Source organism: Palaemon carinicauda, chromosome 35, assembly GCF_036898095.1.
Source record: "Palaemon carinicauda isolate YSFRI2023 chromosome 35, ASM3689809v2, whole genome shotgun sequence".
NCBI lineage: Eukaryota > Metazoa > Arthropoda > Malacostraca > Decapoda > Palaemonidae > Palaemon > Palaemon carinicauda.
Window position 1 is genome coordinate 55,438,577 of NC_090759.1, and position 24,000 is coordinate 55,462,576.

Below are 24,000 nucleotides of genomic sequence, written 5' to 3' on the forward strand. Positions count from 1 at the left end.
AAAAACGAAACAATATCTACAAATAAAATTAAAAAATATAGAAAACTATTTTGAACGCAGCTGTAACTGGCATACCAAAGGGAAACAATAAGGGAAATTGAGAAAGCCTAAGGATAATCTTGAAATAATACACAAGTAGGGAAAACTTGCTGTAGTCAGGATAATATAATGATTTAGATTATTATTAAGGTGAAAAATATAACTAAAAAAAGAGGCTCAATTGAATAGTTACTGATAAAAGATATTAACTTGGAAAAAAGATAGAGTAAAAATTGAAATTAAATTCAGAAGAATAAAACAGAAGTATTCTTGAACGGAAGAAAAAGACAAACAGATTCAGCAGAGAACACACACACACACACACACACACACACACACACACACAAACAAACACACACAAAATAGAAAATGAATGCACCACACAGGACAGCAAAGCACAAGAGAGATTATGATAAAGGCAATCGGAAAAAAGTAGTCATGACAAAAAAAGAAGTACTGGCATTTGGTTGAGCCAGTGGTTGCTGACTCGTAAGCCCTCCCCCCACGACAAGGGAGCCAGTATTGGGAGGGAAAAAGTGTTATTCCTAGATTATTAATTTCACAGGAAATTAATAAGCTAAGAAAATTCCTCACAAATAAAATTGCTACTTGAAATTAAACCCAAACTAAATATTCCCCCTACAGACCGTAGTAACAGTCCACTACCTTATACCAAAGATTACAAACAAACTGAACAAACCTGTTACTGGTCTTACCCACCTTCTGTCCATTTTCTAACATCCTCAGGGTCCTGCTCAATTCCTGCAGAGATGGCCGCCTCTTTACGTCCCTAGACAAGCTCCTGCTGACCAGGTTCTTCAGAACCTGGTTTTCTCCGTATCCAGGTATCTTCTCCATCAGCTTCCCAAACGAGAAGATGTCCGTCTCTGGGCTTGTTCGCCGGCAATCCTTACTCAGCACTGGGTCATAATGATATGACTCGAAATCCTTAATGGGTCTCGGAAACAGTCTTGTTCCGAAGGGCAAGCAAAACCCATAATCTATTATAGTGGCCACCAGATCTTCCGGGCACACACTCTCTTCGATCATCACATTGCCAGCATGCAAGTCATTATGACCAAGGCCTATCCTATGGATGTCCCCAAGAATCTCAGCCACCTTAGCCAGCACACCAAAAATCCTCTGCTTATCCTCTGCGTATTTACGCATAAACTGACCCAGAGTGTAGCCGCCATTGTAAGACATGGCAATGGCTACATCAGTCTTCGTGTCCCGCCGTCCATACAGAACAGGAACTCCTTCAATTCCAGCCAGCTTTTCTAAACATTCCGCTTCTCTGAAGAAAGCTGCTCTTTGTGCTGGTCTATTATCCTTCAAGACCTTCAGCACACCATCTATCCAAAGTCTCTTGACCCTGATCCTGCATCTGAAGGCCCTTCCATAGGAACCTTCTCCAAGGAGTCTTCCTGTCCTGATATCACTCCGCTTCAGCCTTCTGTGAGGGTCACTTGCCGGTTCCAGCTTCACCTTCTTTGGGGACATCCCTGACTCTTCATCCATCCTTTTTCTCTTCATACCAACTTTAGCCATTCTTTCTCCTCCTTTCTTCTCGCCCCCAAGTCGTTTCTTCTTCGGGGAGTTCCCTCTTCTTTCCTCCCCATCCTGAGCTTTCCTCTTCAGAGTGTTAGGCATCGTTGCTTCTGATTGAGAACTAGGTCCGCCAAACTTACCTTATGCACAAAGGACCTTCTAAGACTTACCTGCAGTTCTCAATGAACGTGCCAACCGAATCCCTATCTTTATATACCCTAGGTTGGGATATTTCTCCGATTTTTCAATTTTTCTAAATTTCCTTGCAATTTTTCAAAATTCCCACGATGCTCAAGACTGTGAAAATCTCTCAGAACCGAAAGTCTTCACCAACAACCATTTACCAACTCCATCTTCAAGAAACCAATATTGATTCTCGCTCGTTCCTGACGACCTGCAGGAAACATTCTGGATTACATTGATTTTCCTATCTTTTAAGATTCCCAGGATACTGGAAGTCTTCGAGTCTTCCTCATTAGAGCAATGAGGGAGACTCGAAGACTTTCAGTATCCTGGAAATCTTAAAAGATAGGAAAATCAATGTAATCCAGAATGTTTCCTGCAGGTCGTCAGGAACGAGCGAGAATCAATATTGGTTTCTTGAAGATGGAGTTGGTAAATGGTTTCTCTGGAGCCAAATCTAGGATAACGTTGACCCTCTATTTCTTGGAATATTTTCCGGCCCTTTTCCCTTGAAATTGGCAATAACTATGCATTACGAATATGATAATTTCCTACTAACTTTGCAATTGAGAGAGAGAGAGAGAGAGAGAGAGAGAGAGAGAGAGAGAGAGAGAGAGAGAGAGAGAGAGAGAGAGAGAGAGAGAGATATCTGGAATGCTTCGCCAAATGTTCCGCAAACATATCTAAACACACAATTAGCATACACAGCGAATCAAAATGAACAGCAAAGATGAAAAATTCCCAAATGGCATAAGAAGAGTAGTTTGATTAACGTCAAGTTAGGAATGAACGAAGTGGAAATTGAAGAAGTGGGTAGGTTAGGCAAACCAAGGGAAGAGAGAGAGGGACAGGGACAGAGTGAAAAACCAAGGCCCCTGCTAGTTAAGCTTAAAAGCACTAGGGAAAAATGGGGAATAATTGCAAAGGAGAAAAACCTCAAGAAATCAACCAAAGTGGATTTGAGATAAGTTTTCATTGCACCTGACCTCACTTTTAAGGGAAGGGAGAAAGAAAGGAAGTTGCAAGAGGAATCGAGAGAGAAAAAAGAAAATGGAGAGCAAGGGTGGTACATGAAGAGAGAACTAGTAAGAAACGACAATTTTCGTTAAGAAGCGAACGCAAGCAGAGCGAAGTAAAAAAAGGTATAAATTTAGACAAAAAAGTTAGCCAATCTATAAAAATATGCCTGCTAAATATTAAAGACCCGGGCCTACATGGCTGAGGACTATGAATCATGAAGTGGGTGATGATGAGTGGATAAGTATTGAATTATAAGTTCAAGATAGAGACGACTGGCGAAATCTAACCGAGGCCCTTTGCGTCAATAGGAGTAGGAGGAGATGATGATATATACTATTATCTTCAATATAACCACAAAAGAGACATTTATCTTCATTCGAGATTTTCATCATAATTATGCAGCCTATCTTTGGTATTAAGTATTTCATGAAGATATTGATAAACTGTATCTCTGCTCTTCTTATCAATATACTTATTATTTACATTCTTCCAAATCTGTGTCTAATTGTAAAGTGGGTACAATAACTCTATATTTTGTTAATAGTCTTTACAGTTCATTAGTAAACAGTATATTTCTTCAACAAACACCTTCGGATAATTCTTTAAACGATATACTTTCCTTAAAACATCAAGTACAATGTCTATATTTTTTTCAGCTTCCATTAACACTCTAGCTTTTATTTTACAATAGAAATACATAATTTCAAAACCATAACACTTAATCATAAGAAAGTTCTGAACATAGTTGCTTTCGATTTATGCAGAATATCCATCATTCCTAACCCTCCTTCTACCCTTGGTAAGAATACGGTATTTCTTGCAATTGGTTCACAGCTTCCATTCCATAGATATCTAAAGAAACTCCCCTGAAATCGTTTTGCTCAATTTTGTTGGACTCTATATACATGTGACACATATCACGGTTTTGGTAAAATTTACTATTGATTATAATGCATTTTTGAAACACTGTCAGCTTCCTATAACTAACAAAAACACACACGCATACACAAACACACACACACAAACATACACACACACACACACACACACACACACACATATATATATATATATATATATATATATATATATATATATATGTATGTATGTATGTTTTTGTGTGTACATGCATATGATTATTTATATATATGTGTATATGTATATATACATACATACACACACACACACACACACATATATATATATATATATATATATATATATATATATATATATATATATATATATATAAATAATCATATGCATGTACACACAAAAACACATATATGTATATATTTATATATATATACACACATATACAGTATATATATATATATATATATATATATATATATATATATATATATATATATATGTGTGTGTGTGTGTGTGTGTGCTTGTGTAATAAATAGGCCACCTTTAGAAACTGAACCTCACAACGGACAATGTCAGGACCCTGTCTAGTGTTTTCATATTAACAGAAATCGTGCAGGCAACAAAAGAATTGTGTAGTATCAGTAATAGAATTCGAGGATTGATTATCAAATTAAATAAAAGATATCAAATGAAGATATTTCAAACGTATCACCAAAGATGTCCAATACAAAGGAAGAAAGAAACTTTTGTATGATGATCTGGAGATATCCTAAAATAGAAATGCCACAAGTAACAACATGGGAGATATGCTTGTAAAATTTAATAAAAGAATCTAATAATCATAAAAAAATTTATATGATTAATCAAAGAAAAATTCTAGAAAAGAAAACCGAAATAGATTTTATTCTCAGTGAAAAAGTTGATATAGTTAATGATGAAACAGTGTTGAAAAATTCAAAGTCAAGTGACTATAGATTGCTTAGAAGTGAGATGCGTTTATATCCAAGAATAGAAAAAAAAATTTAACGAAGAAAATGAACATTCCAGTAATAAGAGAAAAATTGTTGGAATAGTGTACATGGGTTTTTTTAAGTGCATGTTTAGTTAGTCATGGCTGTGTAATATATCACATACACACATGCTGGAGATCTACAGTATATGTGTGATATATTACGCAACCATGTCTAAACATGCACTAAGCAAAACCTATGTAGGCTATACACAAAAATGTAGGATATAATTTATATATATATATATATATGTATATATATATATATATATATATACAGTATATATATATATATATATATATATATATATATATATATATATATATATATATATAGCCTATACTGTATAAATTTCAGTATGTATTTATGTAGATATATATATATATATATATATATATATATATATATATATATATATATATATATATATATATATATGAGTACGTGTATTTTTAAGATTTTCTCGTCTAAATGTCTCAAGACTTGCGTAATGGTCCATCAAAAGATCCTTCCAATCATCGAGGCTAAACAACAAAAGTACAAGACTATATCAATGTACAGTTGACCGACAGAAAATAAAGATGAAAGACGGAAAAAGGAAAATAGAATTTTTTTTAGTCTTGGTGATGTAAATCTTAGTAAGTTGCGTGACTTTAGAATGTGATTCTAAGTTTTTTTTTAACTTATTTCTATCTTTCTTTTGTTTGTAGCGATTATTGTATTATGTATTATGTACGAGTTTCATTTCCTCGGTTAGTGTCTTTGTTCTCTTTCCTGTTATGTTTTTGAGTAATTGTATATTTCGTCTTTATTGTTTATTTTTTATTGCTGCTTTTGTACTTTTAATTTTTTAATTTTTTATTCCTTCTTTACACATCTATTACATTTGGTCTCGAAGTTTTATTTATGATAATGAGGTAGATGATCTCTGGACAACCTTTGAAAAGAGAATATATTTTTCTGTCTGTTTATGAAATGGCCATTTATTCATGTATCTAATAATAGCCACAACTACTTGTTACTGTTTATATTTTGCAATATTTTTCGATGCACTTTTTAATAAAAGTATTAGAATTTGAAAAAAAAAGAAAGAAATCATTATACGTTTGAGATTTGACCGTATTTAATGCAGTATATATATTCATAAAAACATAAAAAAATAAATTCATTAGTTCACCACACTTTCAACTAGGCTCCACAAGGCACTCGAAGAGTTGGAAGGCCCAGGCCTACATTGCTGAGGACTATGAAGTGTGAAGTAAGAGGTGATGACTGGAGAAGTATTGAAATCTAACTGAGGTCTTTTGCGTCAATAGGCGTTGGAGGGGATGGAGATGATGTTGATGATGATAATATATACAAGGTATATATATATATATATATATATATATATATATATATATATATATATATATGCATATATATATAGATAGATAGGTAGATATGTGTGTGTTTGGGAGTACACAACACATAAACACAAACGCACACACATATACATACACACATACACACACACATATACTGTATATATATATATATATATATATATATATATATATATATATATATATATATATATATATATATGTGTGTGTGTGTGTGTGTGTGTGTGCGTGTGTGCATATACTTATATATGCATGCATATATACAAATATTTCATATAACCTCATTTCTTCCATAAGTGGCCCCACGAGTGTATAGCATTCCGGTAATAAAAAGTTTCCATGGCTGCCAACCCAATGCCTGTTTCTTGACTCTGACCGGCACTGTCAATCATTTAAACTTGGGACGACTAATGACCAGAAGGTAGAGACAGAATATTAGCCCTAGCTAATGCGAGCTCAGTGATTAAACAGTGGGTTAATATTATCTTTTCTAAGTAACATTTTAAATTAATCTGGAAATTTCACCACTCCTTTTCTTTTTGGATTCCAGTGTTTTCTTAGGAAATTGCATGGAAATAAGTGGCGAAATAAAAGTAGCAAGAGGTATTTATGCTGATATTAGAATGGATACAAAAATTAGCCTCTCCATAAACATAAGAAGATTTTGTTCTTAATTATGATTTATTTACCAGATTTTTATAATGGATATTAATTTTATCACAAGAGTTTTTGCTTAGTTGGAAAAATTTTGTTCTTTAATGGTAAAATATGTGCTGAAAAAGTTGATTTAAACTGCTGTTTATATACAGGATGATTGTTTAGACTTTAGAGGCAACTGAGGATTAGATACTGTTATAGCAAGTTGTAATATCCAATGCAATAAAACCCTTTTGTTATGACTTATCTCATCATATATTGATCGATGTATACATAATTTAGAGATACTGCCGATGAAATTACCGAGTTATTCTTATGTACTAGTGTACACCAACCGTAAAAAGTGAGAGATGAATATTTAGATAAATATGTATGCACACATACAGATTCAACCCTTCCCCCTTTCCTAATTACAACAAATCTCGCCAGGGTATGACTACTTGCTCTCTCCCCTACCCGAGGGAAGGGAAGTGATCGAGTAGTTATACGTCTGTCAATGCCGCTGATTACGACTATATATATATATATATATATATATATATATATATATATATATATATATATGCATATATATACATATGAATATATATATATATATATATATATATATATATATATATATATATATATATATATATATACACACACATACATAATTGTGTAGAAGTTATTCTGTATACACGATCACAAACAAACCATTCGTTTACCATTATTGATGATCTATAGACTGATTCATGGTGTTTGCTAATGTCCTCTTACTGCTACACAACTCATCCACAAAATATCTAGTTTCGTGTTGTTCCTATCGATTGCTCGCCAAACTTCGTCTAATCATGTGTCACTCTTACGCGCTCCAATTTCTGTCTCGGTGTGAAGCCTAGGGCGTCGGCAGCCAATCAGCGTGTGCTATAGATCTTGTTAACAGGTCTTGTGGTCTGTGAAGTGTTGGAGATATTAAAAGAGAATTCAGTTTGCAATAGAAGGGAAAAAGAGAACCATTACGTCTTCGTCGAAAACCACTAGGGGCTAGACGCACCGTCAAAAAGCCCCTGTCCGGAGAGAAGCTCCGGGCAATCAAAAGAAGAAGTCTTCGTCGAAAATCTTTAGGGCGTTGGGAACCGATAGGAAAGTTGACATATTTGTTTTATAAGATACTTTGGATAAATCAAAGAACGAGATTGATTCATTGCTTCATTTGCGATAAGTAGCGACGCAGTTAAAGAGGCGAGATGTTAAGAAAAGGAATCATGGGAATTGTTTTATATTTCTGCGTTCCTGGTGAGCATCCAGTGCGTTCCAGCTGTTTCGTGTTATACATCATGGATATTTTTTCACCTTTTTAGTTGTACCTCCTAACACATATAATCAATTATTTAATGTTTACCATATGCATATTTCCATCGATGTCTGAGTTTTGATATATTATCATCGATATAAAATTAGATTTATAATACATAGATCATATTTGCATCTTTTGCTATATTGTGGCACAAAGTGTGTTGACAATACTCTATAAAGTAGATGGGAACATCCGACCTGTCTTGATACAGTGCTTATACAATTATTTGATAAATGAATCAGCCGACCAAGTGGTCAAATTCTTGTTCTTTTATAATCCCTCAGTGACTCATTCTGAAGTAACTTTACGGTCTAAGAACATTTACCAACAATAGTTATATGGTTTATAATGCGTTTTAACCATAGTGAAAATTCTTTCTACCCAACAGCCTGTGACGGAATGAGAGTCTTTGACATAGGCCCTGATGGCATAGCTGATGCCATTACACGAATTGAGCTGCCAAATCTATACTCACTCCTGAAGGATTTACACTTTCGAGGGTGCCTTGAACCGCAACTGGATTTCCCCTTGCTGACAGGACTTGCAGTAAAAGCCCCTGGAACAAGGAACTCCCCTGAAAAGGACAACTTGCAAACACAAGCATCTAAAATTAACCAAGCTTATCTAAATGACTCTAGTTCTGGTTGGGTGGCCGACACTTCTTGTCTGGCTAAGATAGACAGCAGTGCATTTCAGACCAGAGTCAGTATAGAATCAGGTGAACTATCAGATATCGAAAAGTATTCAGTACTCTTCGGCTCTCTTTCAGCCATTGGTGGCCAAGCTGATCTTGAAAATTCTCTTGGAGGAATAAGAGATCCAAATGATAGCTACATTCAAAGGAATAACCCCGGGGAAGAATTTGAACAAGCTGCACTGGAACAGTTTTCACTTTGTTTTTGGCTCAAAACGAATGTTTTTCACAAAGTGAGCACTGTATTTAGCTACGCTACCAGTTTTGAGAATTCAAATACTATTCTTATTGGTAAGCCAGGCATGTTTCAAATAAAATACTGAATAAAGTAATAATGATTAAATCATGTACCTATCTATGCACATATTTACTTATACTCTGAAAAAAGAATATCACGAGAAAATTTATAACAAAGAACTACTTATATTATTAGGGATTTATAGATATAGCTTTGCTAGAATGTAACATCACACAACTTACATAAGTGAACCTCATAAACTTTATTTTAAAAATAATTCCCTGTACAGATAAAAATAACATCTAAATTTCAATTATTTTCAGGTATGGTTTATAATCAAATAAGTCTGATATACCATTTCGAAAGATGGACATTTGACAAAAACTTCGAACCCCTTTATTGGTACTTGCTTTGCTTGAAGAAGGACTTGACTTCGATCTCTCTCACTGTAGATGGAGAAGAACTATTAAACAGAACTACTTTGCTGCCACTCCCTCTTAATGGCTCATTGGTACTGGGCAATGACCAGGATTCAGTGGGAAGAGGGTACTCCAAAGACCAAGCTTTTAGAGGTAAGGTCGCTGGCCTGAATATATGGCCAAGGAATTTTGATCCACAAGAAATACTTGCTGTTGGGGAGTGCAGTCCCCCATCTGGACGCTTACTAACTTGGGATCAGATCCCTTGGGAAATCCATGGTTTTGTTGAAGTGGAAAATGAAGACCCTTGTGTGGAAAAACAGAAAGGAGTTCAGTTTGCCTTGCCTGGGAGTTTCATGAGGTCGGATGGATATTCCTTCTGCTCAAAACTTGGGCTTAAGTTTCCTTTACCTACGTCACAATCAGAAAATACTGACCTTATATCTATGCTTAAAAAAGACATGGAACATTGCAGTAATTTTATGGATCCAGTTCCTGGAATTTGGCTGGGTGCCACATACAATGAAAGTGTCCATCAGTACGTTGACGAAGAGACAGGACGTGTTCTCAGGTTTGTCCCTCTTAGCAACACAGTTTCAAACGCCATCATCGTTACTCCAGTCGGTAACTGGTGGGCCACAAAGTCTGTGAATAACAAATGTGTATTATGCATTGGGTTTCCAAACCACACGCCTTACTATTTACAAGGATTCTGTATCGATGAAGCAACAAAAGAAAACATTTACTCCCTATTTTACGTGACAGGTCACACTGGCACCGTATTTAGATTGGTCGGCTTATCCGGACTTGAGATAAGTCTGAACGACGAGTCCTGGGAATTAAGAAATCGTCTAAACAACAAAACATTGGCATCTCTCCAAAGTCAAACGCTGCCATTTGGGAAACATTCTTGGAGTATTTACAGTACTGAAGATGTGTGTGGTACTGCTGACCAGGGAGGAGGAAAGACTTTTTTAATTCTTAGCAACTGTCCACCTGGTTACTATACCTGCAGGGATGGGGACTGTGTGCCCTTGTCTACACGATGTTCATCTGTCAGAGACTGCCTCGACAATAGTGATGAATCAGAGTGTAAGCGCATAAGTATTTCGGAAGGATATAATAAGCATCTTCTACCTGTGAACAAAAACTTCAGTATGATAGTATCGCTGGTGCTCACAAGAGTAAGTATTGTCTGATTTAAGTTTTCATAAGTTTGACAATAAGAGTAATAATAATTAGGGGGTAAGTAAGTAAGTAACAAGATTTATTCGTATATATATATATATATATATATATATATATATATATATATATACAGTGTATACATGTATATATATGTATATACAGTATGTATATATATATATATATATGTATATATATATATATATGTATACAGTGTATACATGTATATATATGTATATACAGTATATATATATATATATATATATATATATATATATATATATATATATATATATATATATATATATATATATATAAGTAGCAGGTTGGCCAGGGCACCAGCCACCCGTTGAGATACTGCCGCTAGAGAGGTATGGCATCTTTTGACTGGCCAGGCAGTACTACTGTACATTAGATCCTTCTCTCTGGTTACGGTTCATTTTCCCTTTGCTTACACATACACCGAATATTTTAGCCTATTCTTTACATATTCCCCTCTGTCCTCACACACCTGACAACATTGAGATTACGAAATCATTCTTCTTCACCCAAGGGATTACTGTACTGTAATTGTTCAGTGGCCACTTTCCTCTTGCTAAGGGTAGAAGAGACTCTTTGGCTATGGTAAGCAGCTCTTCTAAGAGAAAGACACTCCAAAATAAAACCATTGTTCTCTAGTCTTGAATAGTGCCATAGCCTCTGTACCATGGTCTTCCACTGTCTTGAGTTAGAGTTCTCTTGCTTGAGGGTACACTCAGGCATACTATTCTATCTAATTTCTCTTCCTCTTTTGTAAAAGTTTATATGGTTTATATAGGAGATATTTATTTTAATGATGTTACTCTTCTTAAAATATTTAATTTTTCCCTTTTTCCATTCCTAACTGGGATATTTTCGCTGTTGGAGCCCCTGGGCTTATAGCATCCTGCTTTTCCAACTAGGGTTGTAGCTTAGCAATTAATATATATATATATATATATATATATATATATATATATATATATATATATATATATATATATATATATATATATATATTTACACACACACATATATATATATATATATATATATATATATATTTACACACACACACACATATATATATATATATATATATATATATATATATATATATATATATATATATATATATATTTACACACACATATATATATATATATATATATATATATATATATATATATATATATATTATCCCTTATTCAATTTTATACAAAAACATTAAGCCACAGATCTCTCTCACTATCATATTCTCTTTACATATAGCTTATATCAGAGAGAATTATACTGTATAATTATTGCATCTAGTAGGTAGTAGGTTGGTCAGGGTACCAGCTACCTGTTAAGATACTACCACTAGAGTGTTATTGTGTCCTTTGACTGGCCAGAGAGTACTACATTGGATACCTCTCTCTGGGTATGGCTCATTTTCCCTTTACCTACACATACACCGAATAGTCTGGCATATTCTTTCCACATTCTCCTCTTTCTTCATACATCTGAGACAACATTAAGATTACCAAGCAAGTCTTCTTCGCTCAAGGGGATAACTACTGCACTGGAATTTTCAGAGACTACTTTCCTCTTAGTAAGGGTAGAAAAGACTCTTTAGCTATGGTGAGCAGCTCTTCTAGAAGAAGGACACTCCGAAATCAAACTACTCTTGTCTCGTCTTGGGAAGTGCCATAGCCTTTGTACCATGGCCTTATTCAGTCTTGGGTAGAGTTCTTTTGCTTGAGGGTACACTCGGGCACAATATTCTATCTTATTTCTCTTCCTCTTGTTTTGTTAAAGTTTTCATAGTTTATATATGAAAGATTTATTTTAATGTTGTCACTGATCTTAATAATAATAATAATAATAATAATAATAATAATAATAATAATAATAATAATAATAATGATAATAATAATAATACTATATATGATTTCAAATCTTCTTCTATTCCATGTCAGTTAATTCTGCTAGACTTGAAGCACCAGGTGGTCTGGACAACCTTTACCTTCGAGCTCCGCTGGAAGGATTTCCAGGTGAACTTTTTCAACCTACGGGACAACCCTGAGAGCAACCCTCTCGATGAAGAAGAAGAAGCATTGTGGATGCCGGAAGTCAAGGTAAAATGGTGGTTGGTTTTTTGAGAAAAAAAGATGATCATTAGAATGATAATTAAACGAGGATTGTATATTATGGTGCAGGAAGATATGATGGAGTCAGTAAAGAGTTTGAACATTTTCTAAATGGAGGATAATCTAATTTGTTAATTATTTTTCTATGTGGTTGGTATGTTTTGTAGATGTTACCAAAAGAACACTTTTCTCTCAGATGTTTAGTACACCGCTATGAGTAGATGTATATATATATATATATATATATATATATATATATATATATATATATATATATACATATATATATATATATATATATATATATATATATATATATACATATATATATAAAAGCAAACAGAGCCAACACTTTGCAAACACTATCCTAATTTCCTACAACTGAACTTAGATATTGACACATTATAGGTGTGTATATATATGTATATATATATATATATATATATATATATATATATATGTGTGTGTGTGTGTGTGTGTATGTTAGTGTGTATATATGGTATATATATGTAAATATGCATATATATATATATACACACACACATATATATATATATATATATATATATATATATATATATATATATATACACGCTTTATCCCTTGGAGGCAGTAGTTTCATGTACTACAATGTTAGATTCACTGACTTTCGATATCAAAACGTTATATATGTCTCTCTCAATATATATATATATATATATATATATATATATATATATATATAGATATATAAATATATACATATATATACATATATGTATGTATGTATATACATATATATATGTACATATATATATATATATATATATATATATATATATATATACACATATATCTGCATATACATATTTAGACATATGATCATTTTATTAATAACGCTCGTGATTGTCATATATTCAAATATTTTTAATATTGAATTCACTCTGCCTCGCGACCAAAGACCCAAGGGGAAATTCTTTTCATGATAAGTACGTACTTATGCCCGGCCAAGGATTGATTTTTTAAACTATTCGGCTATATACAAAGGTAAGTGTTGATTCCGACTACGTCTTACATATTTCTGTCGAATACAGGTTTTGTGCTTGAAATCAAAATCAATCCATCTCATATCAGCTATAAAGGAATGGGCTTATTTCTTATATTCCTACATGGTTGAATGGTCTCAATAGTCCACTATCAGCTTTATTTTGATTTGCCGGCAAATGTTTGAATCCTTATACAGACAAACAGAAATCTCTCACCATCAGCAATCTGTAGTTCGTCAGAGTGGTGATGAAAACTGGTCAAACTCCAGACATCAGTAGGGGCATGTCTTGAGGCCGTTGTCCTAAATTGGGCTAGAAACAGGTGTATGTTTTTTTTTTATTATTGTTTGTTCTGTATATATATATATATATATATATATATATATATATATATATATATATATGTATATATATATATATATATATATATATATATATATATATATCCTGCCAAAACATTGATAACGGGCTTTCAAGCCGCCGTCTACATTATGTTTTCTTGAAGAGTATGTATGTATGCGCTAATACATATATACATGCATACTTATCCAATTAAATTTATAATACTCTTTTTTATCACCTTCTCATTCAGCTTTTGAACGAGAGCCGCCTCTTGGGGTCTATCAAACCCCGGAAGAAAGTGACTGTTTTAAAGGAGCATCCTGGAATTGACATTGGGACAGGTAAGTTGTAAAACCATTTTGCTTTCAGTATACTTGACCCTTTAAGGACAATTTCTATGCAGTATATTTGCTATTTTATCCAGGATTATGTTTAAATGCTTATTTTTTTTTACCCGTTTATTAACGATGTATCTCTGGTTGTGGGTATACACTGTACGTATTAGTTCTGAAACTCTTGTGGTAAATCAGGTATAGTTGAATCGGAGGAAATTCGAAAGTTCTAACTTGCAGCGAATGTTTTTGAGTTGAACATGCTGTCATAAGTCGCATTCTATATTTTATATTTGAAAGATCTATATAATGTTGTTATTGTTCTTAGAATTTTTAAATTGTTCATTATTTCTCTTGTAGTTTATTTATTCCTTTATTTCCTTTCCTTACTGGGCTATTTTCCCTGTTGGAGCATTTAGACTTATAACATCCTACTTTTCCATCTAGGACTGTAGCTTAGCTGATAATAATAATAATAATAATAATAATAATAATAATAATAATAATAATAATAATAATAATGATGATAAACAATTTTAAAATCTATATGTTGCAACTGTTTGTCTTATAGTAATTTAGCGTATAGAGTGAGTAGCTTATTCAAGTTTTATGCGTTGACCTTACATTCAGTCAAAGATTTCAGAAAATTGCCATAAATAAGATCATTAGTAACTAAAGTTGAAGGTATGAAACACTTTAAAAATCTTAAATTAACGGCGAATATTGACTGACTCCTTTGCCTGTTATCTTATGTCATCCTCAAACTTAAATTGGTTAAACTACGCTATAATGAAATTGTTTATAATCCAGTGATTTTATATTGCAAACTGTGAAGTCTGAAATGTTTGTATCATTCTGGTTCCAAATTATGCAAGAAGAGTGACGTCAACCCTTACGTACAGTAGAGTGACGTCAACCTGTACAGTAGAGTGACTTCAACCCCTACGTGCTTTTCTTATTCCAGAATGTATAATCCAAACTTGACTTCCGTGTATCCTTGAATCCAGGCTTTGCATCTTCTGGATTTTTAAGAAAACATCAAGTTAAAATCGCTTGCTATCTAATACCAAGCTTTGAGAATTTCCTGAAATCAATCATTGAAGAGACCGTTAAGTTGGCAAATTTCAAGCAATCTTCTGGATTATGGTGATAAAGTTGCGTAACTTTATTTATTCCAGATTATATGTACCACGGTAGTCTGAACCATATCAGGTACATTTTAGAATATGAGGCCAACTTCTGGTGTTCCTGCGACTTAAGAAAGTACCCGTTTGACCGTCAGCTTTGTTCTATCAACTTGGAAATCACGAACGTACCTGAAATAATCACATACGAAGTGGGCGTCGATCCCTCTGAGATGCAGCGTACCGAAGATACGCAAAGGGACTACACTTTGGGAAAGATGGAGCTTAGGTGCGTTCGGTGTAATGAATTTTACCATTTTATATAAATCTTATCAGTACAATATATATATTGAGAGAGAGAGAGAGAGAGAGAGAGAGAGAGAGAGAGAGAGAGAGAGAGAGAGAGAGATTTCTTAATGTCAATATTTCACATCCATCAACAGAATCAAGAACGGCTCCCGCATCGTGAGCGCTAGCTTCCAACTTACCAGGTGCCCCAACTACCAACTGTTCACTATCTACCTCCCTACCGTCTTTCTCCATGGCATTGGGTATGGAACTCTGTCGATCTCAGCTCAGGATTTCCAGGACAGAGGTGCCATGAGTCTAACCACCATGCTGGTGCTGGTCTCTCTGTACTCAGAAGTCCAGTCTGACCTTCCAAGCACAGCCTTCATGAAATACATCGATTTCTGGTTTATCTTCAGCATATTTTTCCTGACGTTGATCATAGTCATTCATTTGCTGACTAATGACGGCAACAACAGTCTTGTTCGTCAAATGCCTGTCCATCCACGAGGCTCTAAGGTCCATGAAATTGGTTGGAGAGAACGCTTTCAAGACAACAAATGGGTTTTGTGGCTGTCGCGAAGAGTTCTTGGAATTGGTTACATTGTTTTCCAGGCTGTCTATTGGATCTCACTCGTTTACGCGTAGTTGGATGTTACAATGTATTGCTGTTGATGCTGACGTGGTGAGTTAATGAAAATTGGTATATAGTATTCTCCAAAGTATTGTCATTGTTAGACCAAGCTCTGTGTCAGAGTAGGCTTTCACCCATATGAATAGTTATGAGTGTTTTTACATGTATAGGCTTACCTGTGAGGAAGGCAATTGGTCAAAACAAGTGGTTAAGATTTCAAACAGTGAGGTTTGATTGGATGAGGTTTGAAAGTTCAAAATAGCTTACAAAGGCTTTCGTCCAGACATAATACCACTGTTCATGCATATATTGTTTACTGCATCTTCATGTATATGATATTATAATTAACTCAAAGGTTTTTGCCGTAAACAAACGAATACACATTTCTCTATTGTAACTAAAGAATATAAAGATAAGTATTCCATAAAAAAAGTGTGGAGGAATAGGAGGTAAGGAATAATGTATTTTATGAACATGTTTGAAAGAATTTTACATTGAGAATTTTCATTCGCAAGAATATGACTGTCCCATCATATATATGCACAAACACACACACACACACACACACGCACACACACACACATATATATATATATATATATATATATATATATATATATATATATATGTGTGTGTGTGTGTGTGTGTGTGTGTGTGTGTGTGTGTGTGTGTATTAGATAACGATAATTTTGTTTACTAGTATATTGCAAGTAAAAATCACTGACTAACACCATTCAAATATAATACACTTTAGATTTATTCATTACTTGTCTATGTAAAAGTTTGAATATACATCAGAAATACTGGGCACTTTTGTAGAAATCAATTGAAGCAAGGGGAATCATAATTATTTATAAAAAAAGAAATTGAAATCAACATGTTTATTAAACTGATCTCCTTTTATACTCATAAAAGAGTCATTCATTGGTTCCTTCTACTTTGCTAAAACTCTTACTTTGTTTATTCATTTATCGAAAATAGGGGCGTGGCTAGAGATTTTGGGGGACCGGGGCTGAGTTGATAAAGACACCCTCTACCCCTTACCTTGGTGAGTTGGTGGTAATTTTAAATGTATACTTAGGTACTTTTATTTTACAACCCAGCTTTGGAGGACCCCCGTTCTTGGAGACCCGGGGGCCATTTTCCAAAAGCCATCCCCGTCCCTCCTTTCTACGTCACTAATCGAAAAGTTCTTTCTAATCGGGCAGTCGAATCAGTAGAACTTCAAAAGTTCAAACTAGCAGCAAGTGTTTTTATGTTGAACAGGCTGACATAAGTTTTTTTATAGTTTATATGTATATTATCTGTTTTAATGTTGTTAATGTTTTTAAAAATATTTTGTTTTAATTTTTCATTACCTCTTATATCGTTTATTTGTTTCCTTATTTCCTTTCCTCACTGGGCTATTTTTCCATGTTGAAGCCCTTTGGCTTATAGCATCTTGCTTTTCAAACTAGAGTTGTAGCTTGGCTTGTAATAATAATAATAATAATAATAATAATAATAATATCCGATACTGAGCGGGTGGAAGGGAACCTCAGTTTAATAAGGAACTGGAGAATTACGACAACGCCAAACATTCTTAAATTTATTTCCGTCACCAACAAATCACAACGTTTCAAACATCTCTGTGTTCATAATCATGTTCCTGGGTAAAAGAAAGTAAAACAATAAAGAGCAAGCTGTACATAAATATTGTAAACAAACAAATAAATTCTAAGTTAGAATGGGAAAAGGCATAATTAGGCAATCTTCAAAGGAAAGCTAGAAATTTCTTGATTAAGTTGTGGTTTTTTTATATTTTATAAAAATTGACTCTGCTTTTCTTATTTCATTTTCATATGAGCCTCTGTATATTATTGAAAAGTTGTCCAAAGAGAATGAACACTTACAATCCATTTCGCAATGGTCTCGTATGCTGGACTGTAAAGGTTTGGACAAGGCTCTGCCAGTTCGGCTGCTAATTCCCTTGTGATCTTGGTAGCGAGAAAAAATGCATTTTTTCGTGGAGCCAATGTAAGCTAATTGGCAATTTGGACAGTTAAACAGGTAAACCACCATTGATTCAAAGGTCTTTTGCAGCTTTTCTTTATGGTTAACAAAACTTTTTATTTTGGAGTAATTATAGAATATTAAATTCGGTTTAATTTGTGGTAGGTATTTACTCAGGATCTCATGTATTCTGATTTTAATATATTTGTTTGTTTCATCATTAAAATAAGGTAATTTTATGAAGAGTTCAACTTTTTTTGGACCAAATTTCTTTGGTTTAGGACAAAATATACTGTTAAGGAAAGTTCTGAGTTTATAATAGAATATTTTGGATGGGAAACCATTGTTGGAAAAGAATTTCTCCAGGAAACATATTTCCTTATGAAAATTTTCAAAAGATGACGTTAATCTAAACGCTCGGTAAAACATTGTGCTAAATGTGTTTAACTTGAAATTGGCATAGCATCTACTCAAAAAATTAACTCCGAGTCCTGTGTGAGAAGGTTTTCTGTAAATGTTGGTGTCTATACCGTTATTTGATTTTTTTATTAAAATATCTAAAAAGGGGATTTGATTATCCTGTTCTTTTTCTATCGTAAATTTGATTTTTGGATGTTGTGAATTCATGTAATTTAAAAAGTTTTCCGCATCTTCCTTCTTTTTTAATATTATAAATGTATCATCTACGTATCTTCTGTAGTAAAATGGCTTAAAATTTGATGGACAATTATTTAACCATTTTTCTTCATGATAACAAAGAAAAATATTTGCTAGAGTGGCAGATAAAGGTGAACCCATTGCTAAACCCTCTTTTTGTTTGTAGTAATTTCCATTAAATACAAAGTAGGTGTTATTAACGGTTAAATCTAAAAGCTTTCTGAAATCATTTTCATTCAAACCTCTGAAGTTGTCGTTATTATCATATATGAGATTTGTAATTATATCAATAGTTTCCTGAACCGGTACATTCGTATATAGGGACGTTATATCTAGACTTACAATATAGTTTTCTTCATCTATTGGGGTATCTTTAATGTCATTAAAAAATTCATAGGTGTTTTCCAGGGAGTATTCATTTTTAGCATATTTGCTTATTCCGGGAATTATGAATTTTGCTAATTCATAATTGTGAGTTTTAAAAGATGACAATACTGGCCTTAGTGGTATATTTGCCTTATGTATTTTTGGAAGGCCATATATAATTCCTGGATTAGATCCGCTGCTATATAATGTTTTGTACTCTATTTCATTAATGTTTTTCTGGTTTAATAATTTCTTTAAAAATCTATTTAATCGGTCTTCTAACAAAAGGGTATTTTTAAAAGGGTCTTGATATGTTAATTTTTCAAATGTGAAAGGGTCATTGAGAATGGAGTCCATTTTCGTAAGGTAGTCTTATTTGTTCATAATGACCACGCCTCTTCCTTTGTCCGGTTTACATATGATTATGTTTTTATCCTTTTTCAAGTTTTTCAGAATTTTGAGATCCGACTCTGTTATTATATCAAAGCAAATAAATTTAAGAATGTTTGGCGTTGTCGTAATTCTCCAGTTCCTTAATAATAATAATAATAATAATAATTATAATAATGATAATAATGATGATGATGATGATGATGATGATGATTGTTTATTTTCATTCGTATTTTGCATCTCTTCCCATAATCGTTTTTTTTTTATATTCTAAGATTTTCCTAATTATTTAATGCACTATTAGGTTGTTAAAGTATTGATGAAAACAACGGTGGAATGCCAGCAGTAATAATCTCGTGGTGAGACGTATTTCTAGTCGGTCTCTCCCGTCTTGCGTGTAGGAGAGAGGGAGTAATCATACCCTGGTTAGAGGGGGGTACGCCGAGAGGTTCACTCGGAAACCACAATATTTCACAAATTACCGAAACTGCTGAGTTGTACTCAAGAAAGGGGAAGGAGGTGAGAAGGGTTGAATCTTTGTGTGCACACAACTATCAAAATAATTTAGACATCATTTTTGACGCCTCGGTATACTAGCAATAATAATGATGATGATTTCCAACTATTCCTTCCGGCCATTCAGATAATTAGAAACACGACGTTTGAAGCTAGCACCAGAAGACGACAAATAGGAAAAAAGTTATTACGGTAATGGATTTCCGTATAAGGCTATGTTAACAATCATAGGCTTGGTGTAACGCGGAAGAAGCCAGCGAAAAAGTACTCTGTTTAATCACTCGTCCACTCGAATGCTATCGAAGTTCTTTTCAATTATCGCACACTCATTCAACAACTGTCTTACAGTTATGAGCTGAGTGACAGCGAGGCTAAACAAAGACATATTAATCTTTAGGTTAACAGACCATGTAGTGTTACGAAAGAAGCCTTTGGTTGCTTGCCTTGATTAAGCTTAAGAATAGAACATTCATATATCTGCTAACGACCTGTGAATAATTAGACGATTAAGTATAAAATAATTCTAATTCAATTAGGAGTTGCGGTTGTGTGTGTGTGTGTGTGTTTATTTGTGTGCATGATGTAAAACCTGATTGCAAAGGAATTGCAAATGATTGAATTAAGTGACGAAAGTCAATGATGAAATAAGTGGTCATTGGCTGATAGAGTATTTTCTGCAAATACGTAGAATGATTTTCAGTAAATTCCAAATCACAAATGAACCGGTAAAAGTTCAAATTTTATGAAACAATTCAAATGCAACGATGCATAACTCAAAACATCGTTCAAAGTCATTTAAGCAAAGTGAAAACTAATATAATTTTTCTTGAATTTTATTTGTTCACGTTAAAGCAATATTTATATATATATATACATATATATATATATATATATATATATATATATATATATATATATATATATATATATATGTATGTATAAATTCTGTCAAACTATATAACAAAAATATGGACAGAGAGGTTTCCAGAATCGGTTCAGGTCTCATTATCAATCTCATGATCATTAAGAAAAAGCGGTAACGAAATGTCTCATTGTTCTATTGCAAATCTCGTTCTCGTTTACTGAAGATATTGCCCAGCGGCTGCCCAAATGTTTCAGTTTTATTTTCCATTATTTATATACATTTATTTTTCTTGCAAGTAACAGTTTGAAATTGCAGTATCTTACTTGTAAGGCTTATACAATACACAACAACAAATGCAGCCGTTTCTAGTTCATTGCAGGAGAAAGGCCTCGGACATGTCCTTAGTCATGTCTGCGGTTTGGACAGTTTTCACCACCACGCTGGTCACTGCAGATTGGTGATGGCGGGAGACTTTAGTCTGATCACTCACAGCAAACCAACCTAGTATGAGTGGCGCTGACTAGTACAGCTTTGTTGATCATGGTGATACACAAACCCTTTCACCACGTTAAGGTATCCCTACTCAGAAAGGATATATATATATATATATATATATATATATATATATATATATATATATATATATATATATATACATATATATATATATATATATATATATATATATGTATGTGTGTGTGTTCTTACGAAGCTGGTATAGCATAAGAGTAAATATTTTGTTCCTGTATTTCATTTGTGTATTTAAGAGATGTATAGTCAGCTCGTAAGGTGAGTTCCACTCACGTAGGATTAAGTAATGTATGTAAATTACATAAGATTTTTGTCATTCCTTTAACTGTGTTTTCATTCAGTTTCATAAATGTAAATTTACGCTATTTTAAAGAATTAACTTTCTATTTCACGTAGTTATGTTACGAAGTTTTATGTAATCTTTAATTATGCTGTATGACACACAAGGTATGAGCACGAGGGAATACGTAATTTTTATGTTTCCACGTGGTTATAAAAGACATGAAAATTCTACAGTTAGGTTTATCTTATTTTTTTTTTTTTAAATTACGAGAGGAAGGTGGGTGGACTTAGCTGAGAGAGTTGCCTTGCCACATACATTGGTACCCGTCCTCTTCTTGACAAGCTGGCAACTTTGGTGCTGTAGCCCTTTCCCCCAAGCTTCTAGACGATGTCCTGATATATATATATATATATATATATATATATATATATATATATATATATATATATAGACATATATATATATAATATATATATATATATATATATATATAGAGAGAGAGAGAGAGAGAGAGAGAGAGAGAGAGAGAGAGAGAGAGAGAGAGAGAGAGAGAGAGAGAGAGAGCCTAGCAATGCATGAGCAGCAGAAGAGATTTAGCCTATCCCTTTGAAAGGGCCAACGTTTGCCAGCCCTGACTCCTCTCAAGTGTGTAAAGTGTTTTCCTCTCAAACGTGAATAAGTGATTTCTATCCAACGTACAATGTGTATAGTGTTGTTCAAACGTTGGTGATATTATTGGGTGATTAGTTAAAAGTGTAGTGTGGTAATGTAAGTACATTTTATAATATAAATTTTTGTAACTGCCCCGTGAGATTAGGTTAAACAGTGAAGTGCATTAAAAATTTTGTTTAAACGTTCAGTAACCTTGTGTGAACCAAAAGACGTAAATGTAAATTTCATTATTGGTGTATTCATTAGTGTTAGTGTTAACTCTTTTCATTAATTGTCAAAATTAGATGTTTTCATAAATTAATTCCAGTGAAACAAGTGATTATATATTTTTTCCAAAGTTTCTTTTGTCTAAGTCTAAGGTTTAGTTCAGATTTAATATTTCAAGTGATTTATTTTTTTGGTGATAATTCTTCTGAATTACTGTTAATTTTCATTGAGTATATTTATTTTTGCAAAGTGTGTATCATTTCGATCACCAATATTTTTCTCAGTACTTTGCTCACATTCCCTGACTAAGAATCGAAGTAAGAGGTTTGGTTTTAGAATAGTTCAATTAGAGTAATCTCCTAGTTTTTGTTTTGAGTAACATAAAATACCTTATAGATATTCAGTGTTCATATATATTACTGTATTATTCTCAGAGCTTAAGGTATTTTCTCGTGTGTATTAGATGTATGTAAGATAAAACAGGTGAGTTTTGGAGCTCGGGAATTTACATAACTCACCGGCCATAATATATATATATATATATATATATATATATATATATATATATATACATATATATATATGTATATATATATATTTATATATATATATATATATATATATATATATTTTTTTTTTTATATATATATATATATGTATATAAATATATATATATATATATAAATAAATAAATATATATATATATATATATATTTATATATATGTATATTTATATATATATATATATATATATATATATATATATATATATATATACTGTGACTTGACAGCTAAGAGAAACAAAAGCCTTGATAGCATAAAGATTTATATATAAGTATCTTGAAATGAAATGTCAAAAAAGGAAAAAAAAACTGAAAAACATCTAAAAAAATTATTCTTATTAAAGTTTCTGCAAATTTCTTCCAGAAAATATTATTATTATTCCTTGTCAACCCAGGAAAAAATAAGACACTGAAAAGACAATGAGACTTTTCTTGACCACAAAAAGATTATGAATTATATCAGTATT

At 32.9% G+C, this 24,000-nt stretch overlaps 1 protein-coding gene across 1 annotated transcript in view; it reads left to right on the top strand.

Annotated features, from left to right (window-relative positions):
• The first annotated feature begins 8,408 nt into the window (after window positions 1-8,408).
• LOC137627305 (uncharacterized) overlaps window positions 8,409-24,000 on the top strand; it is a 38,978-nt gene continuing 23,386 nt past the window's right edge. The window contains exons 1-6 of the mRNA XM_068358386.1: window positions 8,409-9,045; window positions 9,316-10,595; window positions 12,576-12,734; window positions 14,364-14,454; window positions 15,624-15,858; window positions 16,013-16,542. Coding sequence (XP_068214487.1) covers window positions 8,409-9,045; window positions 9,316-10,595; window positions 12,576-12,734; window positions 14,364-14,454; window positions 15,624-15,858; window positions 16,013-16,505 — 2,895 coding nt within the window. The 3' untranslated portion in view covers window positions 16,506-16,542. The remainder of the gene's footprint in view (window positions 9,046-9,315; window positions 10,596-12,575; window positions 12,735-14,363; window positions 14,455-15,623; window positions 15,859-16,012; window positions 16,543-24,000) is intronic.